The sequence below is a fragment of the Solanum pennellii genome, chromosome 5 (assembly GCF_001406875.1).
Source record: "Solanum pennellii chromosome 5, SPENNV200".
NCBI classification, from domain to species: Eukaryota; Viridiplantae; Streptophyta; class Magnoliopsida; order Solanales; family Solanaceae; genus Solanum; species Solanum pennellii.
The window spans coordinates 2,765,392-2,782,633 of record NC_028641.1 but is presented as its reverse complement, the minus strand read 5'-3'; the positions used below and the strand labels follow the sequence as shown (position 1 = coordinate 2,782,633).

Below are 17,242 nucleotides of genomic sequence, written 5' to 3'. Positions count from 1 at the left end.
TAGCACACTATTTTTTGGGTGATCCGGATTCCGACGTCAAAAATGCCAAATTTTTTCCTGGACTTCCGTGAAGACCTTGTCTATATATATATATATATATATATTTGGGTGGGTGCTAAAGACTCTTTTTATGTTGTTGAACTCGAGTAGAATCTCACTTTTAACATGTCTTTTTATATTTTTGATTCCGAATTTGAATCTCACTTTTAATCTTTTTATAATTTTGATTCCAACACTTTCAACCTTAAAATCCTAAATTATATTTTTTATTCGAACACCCTCCACCTTAAACCTAAATTATATATTTTATTCGAACATTCACAACTTTATAATCCTAAATCCATCACCGTGTACATAAACTGTAGCATGGCATCAATCCTTGTTATTTCCTTTGCAATGATCCATCGAAATCTCCATGAAGTTTATTTTATATAATATAATAAAAAAATATCTTTGATTTTGGTAGCTCACATGTTTCATGAGTCATATGACTATTTATTGTGTTTTATCTTCAGTGATTATAGGTGCAAAGTAGTTGGAAGAATTTATTTTTTCAAAAAGATAAGAAAAAGATTATTTTATATTATATATATCTATATAACAATTATTGCGTCAATTTATACACCTAAAAATTAAATACCATTATAAGAGTTGAGATTATGAAAAATGACAACTTGATCAATAATCAAAATAGCAATATTAACTTTGCAATCATGAATTCTAAATTGGAATCGCAATAATATATTTATCACGATAGCATAAGAGTACCCCTCTTACTATATAAGGAACAATATCAAAATTCAAAATATTATTTTTTTATTTTCGAATTAAAAATATCACGTTTCAATATTTTCAACAAACTCATTCTTCACTTTTTATATCCACAACAACAATATCAAAAGATAACACCACTACTTGGTACCTAAAAGTCCAACACCCATAATGTCAACTTAAAAGAGAGAAATTTTGATTAAAGGTAAATAATTAAAAATATTTTTTAATATAGGGAAAATGCACAAGTATTCCCTTAATCTATATTCAAATTTCAGAGACACACTTATATTATACTAATGTTCTATTACTTCATAAAATTATTTTATAAGTAATTTTCTACCCCTTTTCGATCTACATAGCACTAACTTGAAAAAAAAATCAATCAATGTTGGACCCACAAGATCGTGTCATGTAGACTGAAAAGGGATGAAAAATTATTAATAAAAGAAACTCAGGGGGTAATAGGACCTTATTATAGTATTAGTATGTCTCTAAAATTTCGAACATAAATTAAGGGAATACTTATACATTATCCCTTTAATATATATTCGCATATTATTAGTATTTAAAAAAAAAAAAAGTATTACATTATGTGATAACTTAAATTCTAAATTAATTATATACGTTTGTTTAGGAGTTAATAAAAATGATTTGTCACCGCTTTCTTCTTTCTCCTTATTTTCACTCTTGTTCTCTATTAACACTATTGCAATTTGAGAAAATTATTAATGATATTTTTTTCATTTTTATAATCTAGATTAATTAATCTCGATAAAAAATTATTCATTACTTGTTAAGTCTTCTTCACACTTGAAAAAGTTTTTGGGCAGGTGGTTTCATAGCTTCAGATTGTGTTTTCTCTTACTTCATTTAATCAACAATGCATATTAATTGAAAATAAATTTTGATCCATACACCATCAAATGTAGTCCGATTTAAATAATATTCAAAGTCGATAGTATCAAAAAATATTTAAATGTTATTTCAAAAATATATATATATCTTAGACTTTTAAAATGTGTTTTTTTTTTAAAAAAAAGAAAAGACGAAAAATCATTGATCATTAAATGTGAAAATATAATAAATCATATTGATAAAAGTACCATGTGAAATCTTTCGTTTTAGTGGTGGTGGGGGTGGGATGACTATAGGTGCCAGAAGCTGCTGGAAGGTTTTTTTTTTAATAATTAAATATATTATATAATATTAAGTAAGCATTAAAAAGTCAGTGTCATGAGTAACAATAATTATTTGGTGTATAGGGTTAGGTATAATAATATGAGAAATAAAATGTAGAATTATTTTATCCTGTTTTAGATTGAAAGTATTGGATAAATTTGAAATATTAAATTTATTTTTATTATTTATATTTTAGTAATTGATTATAATACGAAACAATTACTAGACCAGCAATCGCAATACTGACCTTAGTATATAAGGTGTATATAAGTGAAATTTATCAATTAAATGAAAAAAATCCTAATTTTTTTATTTCAAATTGATTATTCGATTATTAATTACTTGATATAAAATTTAAGAAGTTAAAGAAAATTTTTGAGTTTTATTATTTTAGATTAAAAATATATTGAATATATCAAAATCTCTTTTAATATTGTGTTTTAGTTAGCATATCATGTAGAAATTGAGATATATCTAATATCTACGATTGTTTTTTTAAAAAAAATATGTATAAATAGTGTAGTGTCATCCTAATTAAGAGCCACACATTAACGTGAAATAATGTCGAAAACCAAATCTTTTAATTTAGTGAACATATATATAGAGGATAACCCCACACAATAATTTACATAGTAAACAAATACAATGCAATTAATGAAAAAGGCCCTACATGCCAATAAAAATGAATTTAAAATAAAGGAGTGAAGTATTTAATTTCCTCCTAATGAAGAGCTATAAATTGTGAAATATGGACTTAACATTTTCAATATACTCATTATATTAACTCTTCATAATATATCCACAACAATTAATATATCCAAAGTTTGTATTAATAGTAATAATTAGCAAATATGGCTCTTTCTTCAATTCAAGTGTTTACTTTGTTTCTCATTGCTTTCATAGCTACAACTACTGGTGAATTCATGATCTCTAACTCCCCTCTTCTTAATTTACGTACATTGTGCGCGTAGAAATTTAATTACAGTTAATTTAAGATTTAAATAAATAATTAAAAGTATTGATTTTTGATCTATATACACAATATGATTTTTCGATTAAGATCGTTTGTTTACACTTTTTGAAGGTATAAATCTCAATTATTCAGATCTTAGTCATTAGGTATTTTTCTATGATTTTTATACTTGAAGATATGCAGGCAACATTTCATCGCTATTCCATCCGCTTTCACCCCAAATTGATGTTGCTCATCGCTAGCTACTACTACATACTCACAACCACCACCGGTCCAGAGGCGGAGTCAAGATTTTCAATAAGGAGTTCAAAATCTGTATAAATAGATAGTCGAAGGGGGTTCGACATCTACTATGTACACATAAAAAATTATTTTAATCAAGTATAAATAATATAGTTTTCCGCCGAAGAGGATTCAAATGAACCCCTTCATACAAGGTAGCTCCGCCCCTGACCACCACGAGACACAACCATCATGCAAAGCTATTATTACCACTCATAGATTGATGTTGCGATAACAAAAATCTTAGTTATTTAATATTTAGATATCTTAGAAGTGTATTCGAATTCATACGTCTTATTATACATATTCATATTTTCAGTTCAGGTGAAGGCTTCGCGAGATTTACCCGTGGAAATCGCGGCGATAGAGCGAAAATTGGCTATTGTTGGTGATATTGTGACTTGCCTAAAGTCATGCAATGTAAAAAGTGATTGTGATGATGCTTGGGTTTGTAGTGATTGTGCACCAAATGCTTTCCCTGGTGGATACCATTGTGATGTGCTCACAGCTAATGGTCAAGGATATTATTCAACTATGTTACAAGCACGTTACAACAAGCAAACTCTTTAATTATATTATATATTGCAAATTAATATCAAGTTATGTTTGTGTATGTGTTGCTTCAAGAGTTTAATTATGTGTCTTGTTTTGTTTGTGTGTCTGTGTTGTAATAAGTGATTCAAATTTCTTTCTAAGAAAAAGAGATTTGGTTACACTTCTAGTTGGAGCTACTTGTATCATGATGTTCTACCACCAATATATATATTATATTGTGTATGATTGTTCTACTTACGTTTTTCGTCCTAATTTATGTTTTTTAATATATATGCAATTATGCATGTAGGTAGTTGGCGTAGCCATATGGTGGTAAGGGTGTTCAATTGGACATCTTTTGTCGAAAAAAATATCATATATATAAGCAATGATACACAAAATGATTAAATAACATATCTTGAACACCCTTAACAAAATAAGGTGATATTTCTGGACACTATTTGTGAAATTCCTAATTCTACCAGTGCATATAGGTCTAAAATATGTTTTTATATTATTCTTCTGATTATATTAGGATGTTAAAATCTATATGAAATAAGAATATATATATATATATGTATATATAACTATTAAGGGAGAACAAATAGGGAGATTTTTGCATACTTTAAAGACATTCTAAACTTTTTTTTAATATATGAAATCTATGAATAATGCAATCAAATAATTGATTAGCAAAGGAATTGAAATTAAATAATTATAATATGATTGTAATCAGTTTCATGATTACATTCAAAATTCAATTAATTTCTCATTAATCATTAGGGTAACATTGAAAACTTGTAAAGAAGAAATTAACTCATGTATTTTTCTATAGTTTTGAAGGATCTTAAATTAGTTTCATGATTACATACTACAATATTCGATTACACTACAAAAATTAGAAAATAACACGTGTCATCACTTTTTATATGCAGTTTCGCTCAAATATATTCGTATTTATTTCTTGTGTTTTAATTTATATATTTTTGAGAATTATTGAAATTATGATGATTATATAAAAAATGAAAAAAATGTGGCAAAAAACTATTTTTTTCTTCGACTCCACATGGAATCGTACTAATTTGAAATATTAAACAAACGTAGCTACCTACCCATATGTCTGCAAAAATATAATTTTAATTTTTTCCCCAAATTTTTGCTACTCAAAAAGAACAACTTTTAATCGGCGGCGACTGTGATCTCGCCGGAAAATCTTTTGCCGGCTAAGTATGTTGTCATCTACATTGAAACCAGTAGTGAGTTCACTTCCTACAGTGTCAGAACCAAATGGCTCTCAAACAAGATCAGCACCTTCATTAGCAATGTTGAAGCTGAACAAAACTATCTTTTCTCCCCTTCAGGTTTTGTTTTCTGGACTTTTTATGGTTTAAAATGTTTAAAGATCTGATTTTTGTTAGATGGGGGTTGTTCTTTTTGCTAGTTTAGTTAGTATTTGGCTTATTTTGAAGTTGAACAGACTGTTGTTTTCTGATTGAACTGTTTAAAGATCACATTTTGTAAGATGGGTATTGTTGTGTTTGTTAGTTTAATATGTATTTGGCTTATTTGAAGTTGAACAGAGTTTTTCAAGATTTGGTTTTGATCTTTTTGTGCTATGAAACTGTTTAAAGATCATATTTTTGTTTGATGAGTATTTTTCTTTTATTGTTAGTTTGATGTGTGTTTGGCTTATTCTGAAGTTGAACAACTCTTCAGGTTCTGTTTTATGAATTTTATGCTGTGGAACTGTTTAAAGATTACATTTTGTAAGATGGGTAGTGTTCTTTTATTGTTAGTTTGATGTGTATTTGGCTTATATTGAAGTTGAACAAACTCTTCAGCTTTTGTTTTCTAATCTTTTTATGCTATAAAACTATTTTAAAGATCATATTTTGTTTGATGGCTATTGTTCTCTTTTGTTAGTTTAGCAAGTATTTGGCTTATATTGAAATTGAACAAACTTTTGATGTTTCATTATCTGATTTTTATGCTGTGGAAATGTTTACAGATCACATTTTGTAAGATGGGATTGTTGTTTTTGTTAGTTTAGCAAGTATTTTGGCTTGTATTGAAGTAGAACAAACTCCTCAAGATTTGTTTGTTTGATCCTTTTATGCTATGAAACTGTTTAAAGTTCACAACTGTTAGATAAGTATTGTTCTTTTTGTTAGTTTAATATGTATTGTCTTATATTGAAGTAGAACAAAACTTTTTTTTCTCCTATTCAGGTTTTGTTTTTGGATCTTTTATGCTCTGCAACTGTTTAAAGTTCAAATTTTGTTAGATGGGTTGTGAATTTCTATTGTTGTTTATGTTGTATTTGGTTTATTTTGAAGTTTCTACTTGGCTGGTAAGTAGTATTGGAAAGGACTAAGAGGGGGTTTCAGTGTGAAAGACTCTGAGCGTCCAATCCAAAACTTTAATGTAATGCGTGGATTCACCTATGAATTGACTAATAGGTAGTTGGATGAATGTAGTTTGATTAATGATAAGGGGATTCTGATGCTGATCTTTAATCTTAAGCATCATTCTAGCTATTTCATTTGAGAGAAAGATGGAAAATATATAAGTAATTGATTTATGAACTTGTGTAGAGAAAACTACCTTAGTCCTCATTATAGATGTGGCAAGTGCTTTCCTTTGGCCCAGGTGGCTGTGCAACTTGGTCGGAATTGTAGCCGATTGTGCATCTGTTCTAGTGAGAGCATGAAGGTTAGGCTTCACGAAGGTTCTGAAGCTCACGTTAGTTACACTTTGTGCATATTTGTTGATAGTAGATGATGTTCTGCAAAATCATAGACATTAAACAGAATGTGTATTGTAGAATAAAGTTGGTAGAGGGTGTTGTGCAAATCATGGTTGATGAATCAGGCAATAAAATATAGAGAATATGAATACGGTACCACCTGATTACAAAACAGGCTAGTTGTGTTCTCATTTTTTGATTCCAGTTGCCGGAACATTTGTTTCTACTTTAGGTAAATCCAATCATTGAATTACTTGTGCTAGATGAGGTGATATGGTGACCTATGCAGAGTTCAAAAGTTTCAAATGCTTTACTTTTGTGAAACTTGTCAGCAACTCAGGTTGGCAGCAAATGTCGTTAGTGTATATATAACTGAAATGCGTGCTAATATCATATAAGATAAAAGTAAACTCAGCATACGGAAATTATGAACGAAGTCATGTAGCTTATTACTTTTTATAAGCGCATTGATTAGTATCCCTTTGATAAGAGATGCTTTTACTTGACAAGATGTTATTGTATGGAACTTCTCCATTTCCACCAACATATTGACATGCATACAACCCAAAGCAACTATTAAGCTCCGATAAGCTAAATTGTGTAGACTCTTCACTTTCAATGCCGTACTCGTGCCGTATTCTCCAAAAATATGCTACTTCTGGAGAATCCAACACGTGCCTGTTGATATTCTTGAAGAGTCCGAGCAACATAGCCAATAAGTGACAAGCCATATGAAACTGAGAGTGTTATTTTACTGAGTAAACACAAGCATAAGTAATTTTAACAAGTAGATGATTGTCTTTCCTTACGCTAGAGATTTTCGATGCTCTCTCTTTATTATCTTAGCATGCTCTTTCCCTTCCAGTTGACAGGCAATGGAAAGGAGTTACCTCGGCAGGAGACAACCGCAACTGCTGTTTCAAGAAGAGAATTGATAGGTTTGGCAGCTACAACATTAGGTGGACTTGCCCTTTTCGCTGCAGAACCTGCTGAGGCTGTTGAAATAGCTGATATCGGGAACTCAATCAAGGAGTTGTTTGGATTTCTCAAAGGCAAACCAAAAACAGGAGCTGACAACGAAAATAAACCAAAGAGCGAAACTGATGACAAGAAACCAAAAATAGAAACCCTTGGAAACAAACCAAAGATTGAAGCTGATGAAAAGAAGTCAAAAGTTGATAACCATGGAAACAAACCAAAGGTTGAAGTTGATGAAAAGAAGCCAAAAGATGAAGACGATAAGAAGGCGGCATCAACCCCTCATCACTCAGAGAAGGAAAAAGTGTCATCTTCTTCTGCTGATGCACCAGCCCTTCCCAGCATTTTGAATAACACAGTTACCTAACTTCTCATTTACAAATGCTGTTGTGCTCAGATACATTTTCAAGAAACTTGACAATCTTTTCTAATGCTACAATTCATTGTTGCTAAACTCATGTCTAAATGAAACCTTAGACAAGGTTTGTATAGGTCAATGAGTTAAATGTCAAGACTATTGAAGTACTTTTCATTTCAAAGATTCTCATTTTATCTGTCCATTAAATTATAATCGACAATCTAGTGCACATGGCATCCCGCATTCATGTAGGATTCAAAGAAGTTCTGTAAGTACAAGGGGTGTAATGTAGGAAGCCTACATTGACACAAATGTCAATGATTGATTCCACAATCCGAATCGTGACTAATAGGTCATTATGAAATAAAACTTACGCAAGTAAGTATCAATGACTAATTTCACCACTCGAATCGAGACTAATAGGTTATTATGGAAGAAAACTGACATCCCGCATTCATGCAAGCTCCCGGGAAGCCCCGCATGCCCAAGGGTGTAATGTAAGTAGCCTACACTAATTCAAGTTTCAATTATTGCTTTCACGACCCGAATCGTGACTAATAGGTCATTACCAAAGAAAACTTGCGCCAAGTGTTAGTGACTGATTTCACGACTCGAATCTTGACTAATAAGTCATTCGTTCATTACGCAAGACAAAAATTCAATTTTTATTAAAGTAGTAATAACTAATATAAAAAACTAAATTTTTTCATAAAATTAAACTAATTTAAATCAGATGACCTAACTATTACGATTCATGTAGCATACTTCAACTTACTCGAAATTAAATAAGAAATAACTGCATATACCAAAGAAAACAACCATAAGCTCTTTTTTTTATATATATATATTATTGTGGAACAAAACAAACTTAACCTACTTATAATTCTCACTACAAACTAACCAAAAAAATCAAAAAATCAAACTATTTTTTTGTTCAAGCTTTCCACTAACTTATGCATTTGAAATCTCCAAATAAAAAATATAAACAATCCAATACCAATTAATATATATAACCAAATAGGTTCTTCTTCACTTTCTTTTTCAGATTCCACTTCAGCTATACCAAATTCATCTCTTTCTTCATTTCCATTTATACCCTCCTTTACATGTCCATATAACACATATACCCTCCTCTCATCTCCTACTGTCACTGCTGTAGCAAACCTTTCTCTCTCAAGGGTAGTTTCGTCATATACTCCTCCTTCTCCCCATCCATCATTGCTATTTACAAAATATAACTTCTCTTGACTCACCACCAAAACGACGCCGTCTTGTCTTATGGTAATTCCGTCAGCTCCCGTTAAGTCTCTGTTTAATATAACGGCTCTCGCTCCTCCGTCGTCAACGTTGACTTTGAATAACTTCCCGGTACTTGATTGGACCACGAGTAAATATCCTCTCGGACTGAAAACGATGCCGTTTAAACCATATTTGTGGTAATTCGTCGTCGTAAGGAGTGGATGAGATTTGTACGCTTTTGATTTTGATAAGATCGAAACGTCACCGTTTAGAGTGATTTTCCAGATGAAATCGCCGCCGGAATTGGTGACATAAGCATTGCCGTGGAAATCTACGGCGACGTCGTTAGCAACGGCGGTGTCGTCCTGAGCGACGTCATCGAGGAGAGAGGAGAGGAAAAGGCGGCGGTTAGATTGGAGATCGTAAGAAGCTAGGGCATTGAAAGGTGTGGGGTTTTCAGGGGAAGGGGGACGGTGGATACAGGCGAGGAGACGGTTGCTGTAGCGGTCGACGGTGAGACCGAGGAAGGAGGAGTTTTCAGGGAGTGAAGTATCGGTGATTAGAGATTCGACTACGCCGGCATCGGAAACGGCGATGAGTTTCTGGTGACGAGTGCTTCCGACGATGAAGTGTTGGGATTTAGGATCCCAAGCGAATGATTCCGGGAAGAGATTACGTGATCGGAAATTGACGACGTGGGGTTTTCTGCCGGCGGCGAAAGGAACTGAACCTATTAATAATAAGATGAATAAAGTAGAAAAGAGAAATAAAGGAAAACTCCATGTCATGGTTATGGAGAAATAATAAGATCACACTGATCAATCAATTCTCTGTAATTATAACTTTATAATAATTTGGTGTAGATAAATATAAGTTTTTTAATTTAGAAATTTGAGATTTTTTAAACTAAACATAATTAATCATATCTCGGCTTATTAAAAGGAAGAATTAGATTTACTTTTCAAATACTTTCCTTTAATTTAGGTAAATTGGTACAAAAATCTTACTTTACCACATTTTTTGATATAGTTTTAATTTTTAATTAATTAATATGTATTTTCATATGGTGTTTAATTCAGAAATATAGTATATCAACAATTTAATAAAGTAAAAATACATATTAATTAATCTTGTTACATTCCCATATGGTGACCTCTTGTTTTATTGCAATTTTGTAACAACGAAGATACCTCCTGAATTAGTTTACGCGGTCCTTTGTAATATATAGTATAGTATAATATCATAATAACATGAAATATTATAATAACCTCAATTAAGAACCTGCAAGGAATAAGACGTCTGAAAAGCAATGCCGAAAAAAACTTTAATTTAATCTGATGCAAAGTCAGTAGTACTAGAGTCTTTGAGTTAGAATCTTTAATTATAAACAAGTATAGCAAAGTTATCTTCATTCTCAATTTCTATTGCAGAAAGATATCATAATAGAGTCAAAATCACGATTAAAATCAATCCAAAAATTAATTTATTAGCTACTTACATCTCATAAACCAACTTATACCTATATCATGTAATATTTACAAATATAAAATATCTATTGGTGCCCAAAAATATCATGATGATGTTACAAAGTACAAACTCCTCAAGATCACCAGAACTTTCGAAACAAAATATCTCAGCTCACAAAAACTAAAATATCTTGTTATATTTATCAAAAATCACATTTCTTCCGGAACCTTCTTGAAGGCTGAAGCTTTATTTGTTTTATTCCCTAGAACCCAATGGAACCTTTTTACACCTCATACATATTTCTATCTATATCCATGTGTCTGCTGATATTTTTGACAAAACAAAGTTCCTTTAGACCCCACTTTATCACCGACTTTAAAGAATTCTCTTTTATATAAATAAATGTTTTCCTTAACACCCTTTTCATGTCACAGGTTCTTGATTTTGAGATTTTAGTGAAAGGGGTTTGTTAAAGATTTGATTTTTATAACAAAATATTGAAATAGGAGGATACCTTTTTGCTTATTTGTTGGAATTTGGTGATTTTAGAAAAAAGGGGTTGTTAAAGATTTGATTTTTTTGACAAAATATTGTAACTGGAGGATACCCTTTTGGTTGTTTGGTGTTATTTTGGGGTTTGGTGAATGGAAATGGAGTTTAAAGAAAGGTTGCCTTCATATTATAGTGTTCTTGGTGTGAATGTTGATTCTTCTGATGAAGAGATTAGACGTGCTTATAGAAAGCTAGCAATGGTATATGGTGATGAAGAAATGTTTGTGTTTATTTTTTGTTGTTATGAGAGTAGTTTGATTTTTGGTTGTTAAAAATGGTGATTTTTTTTTGGTTGCAGCAATGGCACCCTGATAAATGGACTAGGACACCATCATTGTTAGGTGAAGCTAAAAGGAAGTTTCAACAAATTCAAGAAGCATATTCAGGTACTGATAAAGTTGTTATCTTTTTCATTTTCATTTGGGGGGGGGTCGAGGATTAAGTTAGAAGGATAGTAGGTAGTTGAGGGTTGTCAGAGTTTCTAATGTGTATATTTGATGTTTCAATAGTGTTATCGGATCGAAAAAAGAGAATGATGTATGATGCTGGCATGTATGATCCTGATGAAGATGAGGATGAGGTATACTTTACTTTACTTTGTTTTGTTTTCACCTTAATTGAGTATGGTGAAGTTCATTTGATAAGTGTTCATTGCTTAATTTACTTGTTTTATTGCAGGGGTTTGATGATTTTCTACAAGAAATGGTATCTCTAATGGAAGAGTCAAGAAAAGAGGTATTTTGTCTTCATGTAAACTCTTGTGTTATGACCTTTTTGTGATAGAAAAATGTATGGTGTTCAACTTTTATATATTGATAATAGTGTTAAAAGATTATGGTTTTATGTCGTGGAATTAGTCATTGATGTTTGTGTTAGAATATATTGTTAGAATATATTTTGGGGTGTGATCCTTTCTTGAATCCTGTTTAAACGTGAGATGGATGATTTGTGCACTAGCTGTCGCTCATAATATGTTATAAATTGCATTTTATCTTGGATGAGTAAACCATATTTTAAATAATTAATTAAAATGGTTTAGTGTTTCTTGTACTTGATTAAAATAAATTATCTTAGCTAGCTTACTTTTCATAGTCTTGAGTCAACCTAGGCCCAAATTTTTGTTCTTTTTGCCTTTTTTTGTAGCACATAATACGGAGTTAAAACTCAAGTTATTAGATTCTATGAACTTATATATGTTAGAGCTTATTTCTGATTTGATTGTTTTTTATTGGGAATTGTTGAAAGCAGGAGAAAAGTTATAGTATGGATGAGTTACAAACCATGTTTTGGGAGATGGCTCAAGGATTTGAGACTTGTAATTGGTCTAGTTTTTCTCAACAAAAACAGAACTTTGAGTCTCCACAATGGTTTTGTGGTAGTTCTATGGCTTATGATGGATCAAGAACAGCTCAATTGAACGCAGACAGAAATCCCTTCTTCGGTTTCTCAACAAGGCAGATGCAAGGGGCTAACCGTTTCTGCAGATAATAATAATGAAGGTTCTTCAAGAAAGTAGACATATTTTGGTTAAGTTCCAATAATGTTCATATGAAGTGCTACAAATTTTGACCTTGTGGATGGATGTGATCATACCAGCACTGAACAAGTCATTTTTTGGTTTTGAACTACATCAAAAATATGTGAATCCTCAGTTTTTCTTTTGTAAATACAAGTGTAATGGAACTTTTGTTTATTGTGGTCACTTTGGTTGAGATTTTTGTGGAAAGTTGTTATGCTTTAAATATCTTTGATCTTTGATTTTGTTATTCGAATTGGGTCTAATAGCTCTATCTGAGTCATTGGTTGCTATATTGGAGTCTATATAACCAACTTGGGTTAAATAGCTCTTATCAGAGGCATTATAATTGAGTTGGGTTGTTATATTAGAGTTTATATAATTAATTTGAGTCGAATTGGGTCTAGTTGAGCAATCAAGAGTTCATATAACCAAGTTGGGTTGAATTGGGTCTAATAGAACTTTTATCCTAGTTATTATAGTCGAGTTGGATCGTTGTATCAGAGTTTATATGATCATGTTGGGATCGAATTGGGTCTAATAACCCTCTCAAGAGTCCTTATAGCCGAGTTGGGTTGCCATATCAAAGTCAAGTATTTGTTGTGGCGGTTCATTTTCTTATAGTCAAGTGGTTTCTCTATGTGAGTCTATAGATCGCTCTAATGAATATCCTTTCGCTTGTTTATTAGAGTATAATCGATTTTTTTTTTGGTTCAATAAGGCAACATGAGTAGCAGCTATCACTATAGCAAAAATAACTTTTAGCGGCATTAAATATTGACGCTAATAAAGAGCGCTAAAGTTTTTGTCGGCATTAGTTAAGTGTCATTAGATTCAATGTCGCTAAAAGCTTTAGAGACATATATAGAGAGTGACAATTGCCGCTAAATTTATTAATTAAATGCCGCTAATGATCATTTTTGTTGTATGTATAGGCCCAGAATTATTTTTCTGATCCAAACACCAGGGAAGTTTAGTGAAGATGGGCCATAACATAAAGCCCATAGAGACTTTCCTTCATGTCATGGGCCAATTGTTACAGCCCAATCTACATGTGTTGCTTGACATTTTAGGCCCAAATAATTTCCACACACAAATTCAATTACATTATATTGTCCTTTCTTGATTTTGAAGCGTTAATATTGAAATGTATGATTATTTCGTTAATTCTTATAATTTATAAATATTTAATTATATTATAACCTAACATATCCCTCAATGTTGTTAGTGTGTTTCTCTTTTTACATTTTTTTTGGATACAGATGATATAAGAACTTCGAATCATTTTTGCTTTTACTTCATAAAATAGCTCATAAGGTGAAGATAGCGTAAAATTATATAGAAATTTATTTGTGTACAATGAACATGCCTTCAATTTATTTGACTATAATGGTTTCAAAGTTGTCAACAAAAGCAACACGTCTTCTCCATACTTGAATTTACTAGACCTAATATATGGCCCAACCTTAGCCAATTTTCAATTCAAGTTTCACAAGATATGTATTGTCTTTTCATAGGTATGAATTTTTACAACGATCTCAAAAAGTTGTTAGGTTTTTACAAACAAGTCTTTACTTTTATCAGCGTAGGTATATAACAAATCGACAATAGTCTTTATTTAGAATTCGTTTGGATTAGCTTAAAAAGATAATTTTAAGTTATAAATAAAAAAAATCAAACTGAAAAGACCTTCAAGTCGAGAAACAAAAAAAAGTAAAGGGAGATCTACTTTTGATTTTTGACTTATTTAAGTCATTTTTTACCTTGTCAAACACTTCCTAACTTAATTTAAGTTATTTTTTTTTCTTTATTTTAAGTTATTGTATATTTATTTATAAAAAATTTCACTTAAGATAAATTTGATCAATTTTTAAGTCGATCTAAATACTTTCTTATTTTACCTTTTTTTTCATCTATACAAGATTTATGATCAATTTCTTCATTCCAATAATACTTTTTCAATAAATAAGTAAAAAAAAGAAGAAGAATAAATATTATTCCCTTCAAATTGCAAGAATTTCCTACTTTTGAGTAGGATTTGAAAAAAAGGGAATCAAAGTCTTCACATGCACCAAAGCATACTATAACCTTCACTTTGACTTTTCAAAATCCAAAATTAAAACACTTTAAAGTCATCATTTATAATCAAATTCAATTAACCAAAAATTCTCCATTTTATTTTTATTGTTTATGCTTAATAAATAATTAGTATTACCACTTTTCCACACACAAGATACTAAACAAAAGTATTAAATACCTAAAAAGGCACAATTATAGAAAGCATACATGCTTCATAGATATACAAAGTATGTTGAATTATAATTAATTAAAACAAAATAATTGGTATTAGAATTAAATTAACTCCAATAAGATTTATAAAATATAGAAAAAGAGTCCAATGATGGGGACACAAATTGGACCATCCACATGCATATATAAATAAATTAAATTGTCATCTTGATTAAGCCAATAAATATCATACACACAAGATACACCTCATCATCAAACTCTTTTATTACTCTTAATCTAAGACCCCCACCCCCCCTCACCCCCCACCCCACCCCAAAAGGAAAAAAAAAGCTCAAAACAACAACTTAAATTCCTTTCACTTGCATGCAATATTCTTAAGAAGTGTAGCAAAAACAAAACTCTCATTTCTTCAAAAACACTTTTCATTTCTTACTAGTTAACATACTATATTTTTAGTCACATACACTCATACTAAGGAGGGAAAAAAAGAGAAGAAGAAATTCACATTCAAAAGGTTTTCACCAGCAAATCTCTTACACATGTCGCGATTTGTGATTTTTCTCTTATTTTTTGTGGTGGCTATACCTATAACTAATGGACTAAACCAACGAAAACTCGATGAGGGTGAAAATAAATGTGGAGGTTGTCCTTGTAACAAACCTTGTATTCCACCTTCTCCTCCACCACCACCACCACCGTCATCACCGCCACCACCGCCGCCAAAGAAACCACCAAGTGGCTATGATTGCCCTCCACCTCCTTATTCCGGTGGCGGCAGCGGCGGAGGTGGTGGTGGTGGTTCAAATATTCCCTATCCTCCAAATTCACAATACATATATATGACTGGTCCACCTGGAAATTTGTACCCCGTTGACCATGATTTTGGTGGTGCAAAAAGGAGCTTTTCTAGTGGATTTTCACTTTTAATTGGTGGATTTTTCTTGGGATTGTTTTATTTTTGGTGAAATTCAACATCAAATCAAATAAGAGGAAGAAGAAGCAAATTTCAGTGATCAATAATTTTAGTGGCTATGAATATTATATATATGTTATAAGGTAAATTGGTCTTTAATTAATTGGCTGTAATCTTGATATATTCATGTGTTCCATAACCTTATAATTTTTCTTCCACTTTTTTTTTTTTTTTGGTAAAATCAAATTGTCAATCCTTAATCAAGAGATATATTATCATCTGTTCATATTTATTTTCTATTCCTTCGGTTCATTTTTAGTTTTCATTGTTTCGCTTAGCACATCTATTGAGAAATAATTATTGATATTTTTTCTGTTTAATATTGTTTAGTTAATTCATGAAAAACGATTTGAAGAATAAACATTTAATATTATTTAAGGTAAAATATAAAAAATTTTATTTTTTTTATCTGTCAAAAATAACAAGTAAATGTGAATGAATAATCGAGTATTTTCTCTCAAAGTACTTTTTTCTTTGTTATAAACTCCTTATGGTAGAATTAATTAAAATAAAAAAGAAAAAATGGATTTCAACTTTTTTAGAAGAATTTAGTAGTACTCAAATTCATTGAAGAATTTAGTGTTATTTTTTAAATATAAATTTATGAATTTCAAGTGCACTAATTAGAAAAGTCTTTGTTTTTGGCTCCTTTTGTGGTCCACTAAATTGTTAGGCTGTGATAAGCATTTGTCATGGCGTATGAGTGTGGCAACATGTAACTTTGATATAACGACGTTGTTCAGATCAATTTGTATGCATGTAATTATTTTACTAAATATCAGTAATATTATTAGTACGGTAATGGATCGTTTTCGCTACTATATGCGTTTATTATCATTTACTTCATTTGATCGTTAGATTACGTCCTTGAGTTATTCACTACTTATTTATTCATAATTAGTTCGAAAATTGTGAAAATAAAATGTTTAATTAGCAGCACCGACTAAAATCATAAAGAAGATATAATAATTATTTTATTGCGATATGGACAGAGCACTAAATATTGTGTATGACACGTTTAATTAATTTGTCGATTTAGACAGAAAACTTTATAGTTTTTATTTATTTTTTGTGTATGTGTAAATTATTAATTCAGTGCAAACTAGTATATATATTAATAACTTATTTTAATGAAAAACGAAAAAAAATAAAGAGTGTGTTTGGTATGAATTCCAATTTTCTGATGTTTGGTTGGGGCAAAAGTTTTGAAAAATGTTTTTCAAATCAACTCATTTTTCTCAAAATTAAGGAAAATGACTTCTCTTCAAAAATTAAGGAAAACATTTTCCAAATCTTCTTCAATTTCAAATTACATTTTTTTTGGAAAAACATCAATTTTTAAAAAAATAAAAATATTTTCAATTTCAAAATTTTATTTTTTCACCCGATCTCTGACCACCCTCCCCCCTCCCCCAACCCCA

The 17,242-nt window shown here is 30.7% G+C and overlaps 5 protein-coding genes across 7 annotated transcripts in view; 4 read left to right on the top strand and 1 right to left on the bottom strand.

Annotated features, from left to right (window-relative positions):
* Positions 1-4,000, top strand: part of LOC107020131 — a 24,321-nt gene extending 20,321 nt beyond the window's left edge. For 2 of the 3 annotated variants that reach the window (XM_027917020.1, XM_027917021.1), the window contains exon 4: positions 3,528-4,000. In XM_027917020.1, coding sequence (XP_027772821.1) covers positions 3,528-3,778 — 251 coding nt within the window. In that variant the 3' untranslated portion in view covers positions 3,779-4,000. Of the gene's footprint in view, positions 1-2,720; positions 2,869-3,527 lie in introns of those variants that run through there. The other variant, XM_015220259.2, reaches the window with a different exon arrangement.
* Positions 4,001-4,827: 827 nt separating this feature from the next.
* On the top strand, positions 4,828-8,024 carry LOC107018822. Its single transcript, XM_015219405.2, has 2 exons — positions 4,828-5,103; positions 7,354-8,024. The coding sequence occupies exons 1-2, from the start codon at positions 4,972-4,974 to the stop codon at positions 7,831-7,833; spliced, it is 612 nt and encodes a 203-aa protein (XP_015074891.1). The 5' UTR covers positions 4,828-4,971; the 3' UTR covers positions 7,834-8,024.
* Positions 8,025-8,605: 581 nt separating this feature from the next.
* LOC107018999 lies at positions 8,606-9,979 on the bottom strand. Its single transcript, XM_015219588.2, has one exon. It carries the CDS (start codon positions 9,849-9,851, stop codon positions 8,742-8,744), a length of 1,110 nt encoding a protein of 369 aa, XP_015075074.1. The 5' UTR covers positions 9,852-9,979; the 3' UTR covers positions 8,606-8,741.
* A 1,195-nt stretch (positions 9,980-11,174) lies between these two features.
* Positions 11,175-12,826, top strand: LOC107019055 (chaperone protein DnaJ-like). The gene is made up of 5 exons (XM_015219639.2): positions 11,175-11,282; positions 11,381-11,468; positions 11,592-11,662; positions 11,761-11,817; positions 12,331-12,826. Exons 1-5 carry the CDS (start codon positions 11,175-11,177, stop codon positions 12,568-12,570), a joined length of 564 nt encoding a protein of 187 aa, XP_015075125.1. The 3' UTR covers positions 12,571-12,826.
* A 2,275-nt stretch (positions 12,827-15,101) lies between these two features.
* Positions 15,102-16,060, top strand: LOC107018709 (protein cappuccino-like). The gene has a single exon (XM_015219258.2). The coding sequence runs from the start codon at positions 15,388-15,390 to the stop codon at positions 15,811-15,813; it is 426 nt and encodes a 141-aa protein (XP_015074744.1). The 5' UTR covers positions 15,102-15,387; the 3' UTR covers positions 15,814-16,060.
* Positions 16,061-17,242: the final 1,182 nt, after the last annotated feature.

Excerpts from the sequence above, each read along its gene's own strand:
- LOC107019055 (XM_015219639.2), top strand. The coding sequence starts at position 11,175 with ATGGAAATGGAGTTTAAAGAAAGGTTGCCTTCATATTATAGTGTTCTT. Across the intron at positions 11,663-11,760 it reads CTGATGAAGATGAGGATGAG|GGGTTTGATGATTTTCTACA; the intron begins GTATACTTTACT and ends GTTTTATTGCAG. Across the intron at positions 11,818-12,330 it reads TGGAAGAGTCAAGAAAAGAG|GAGAAAAGTTATAGTATGGA; the intron begins GTATTTTGTCTT and ends TGTTGAAAGCAG.
- LOC107018709 (XM_015219258.2), top strand. The coding sequence starts at position 15,388 with ATGTCGCGATTTGTGATTTTTCTCTTATTTTTTGTGGTGGCTATACCT.
- LOC107018822 (XM_015219405.2), top strand. The coding sequence starts at position 4,972 with ATGTTGTCATCTACATTGAAACCAGTAGTGAGTTCACTTCCTACAGTG. Across the intron at positions 5,104-7,353 it reads CTATCTTTTCTCCCCTTCAG|TTGACAGGCAATGGAAAGGA; the intron begins GTTTTGTTTTCT and ends TTTCCCTTCCAG.
- LOC107018999 (XM_015219588.2), bottom strand. The coding sequence starts at position 9,851 with ATGACATGGAGTTTTCCTTTATTTCTCTTTTCTACTTTATTCATCTTA.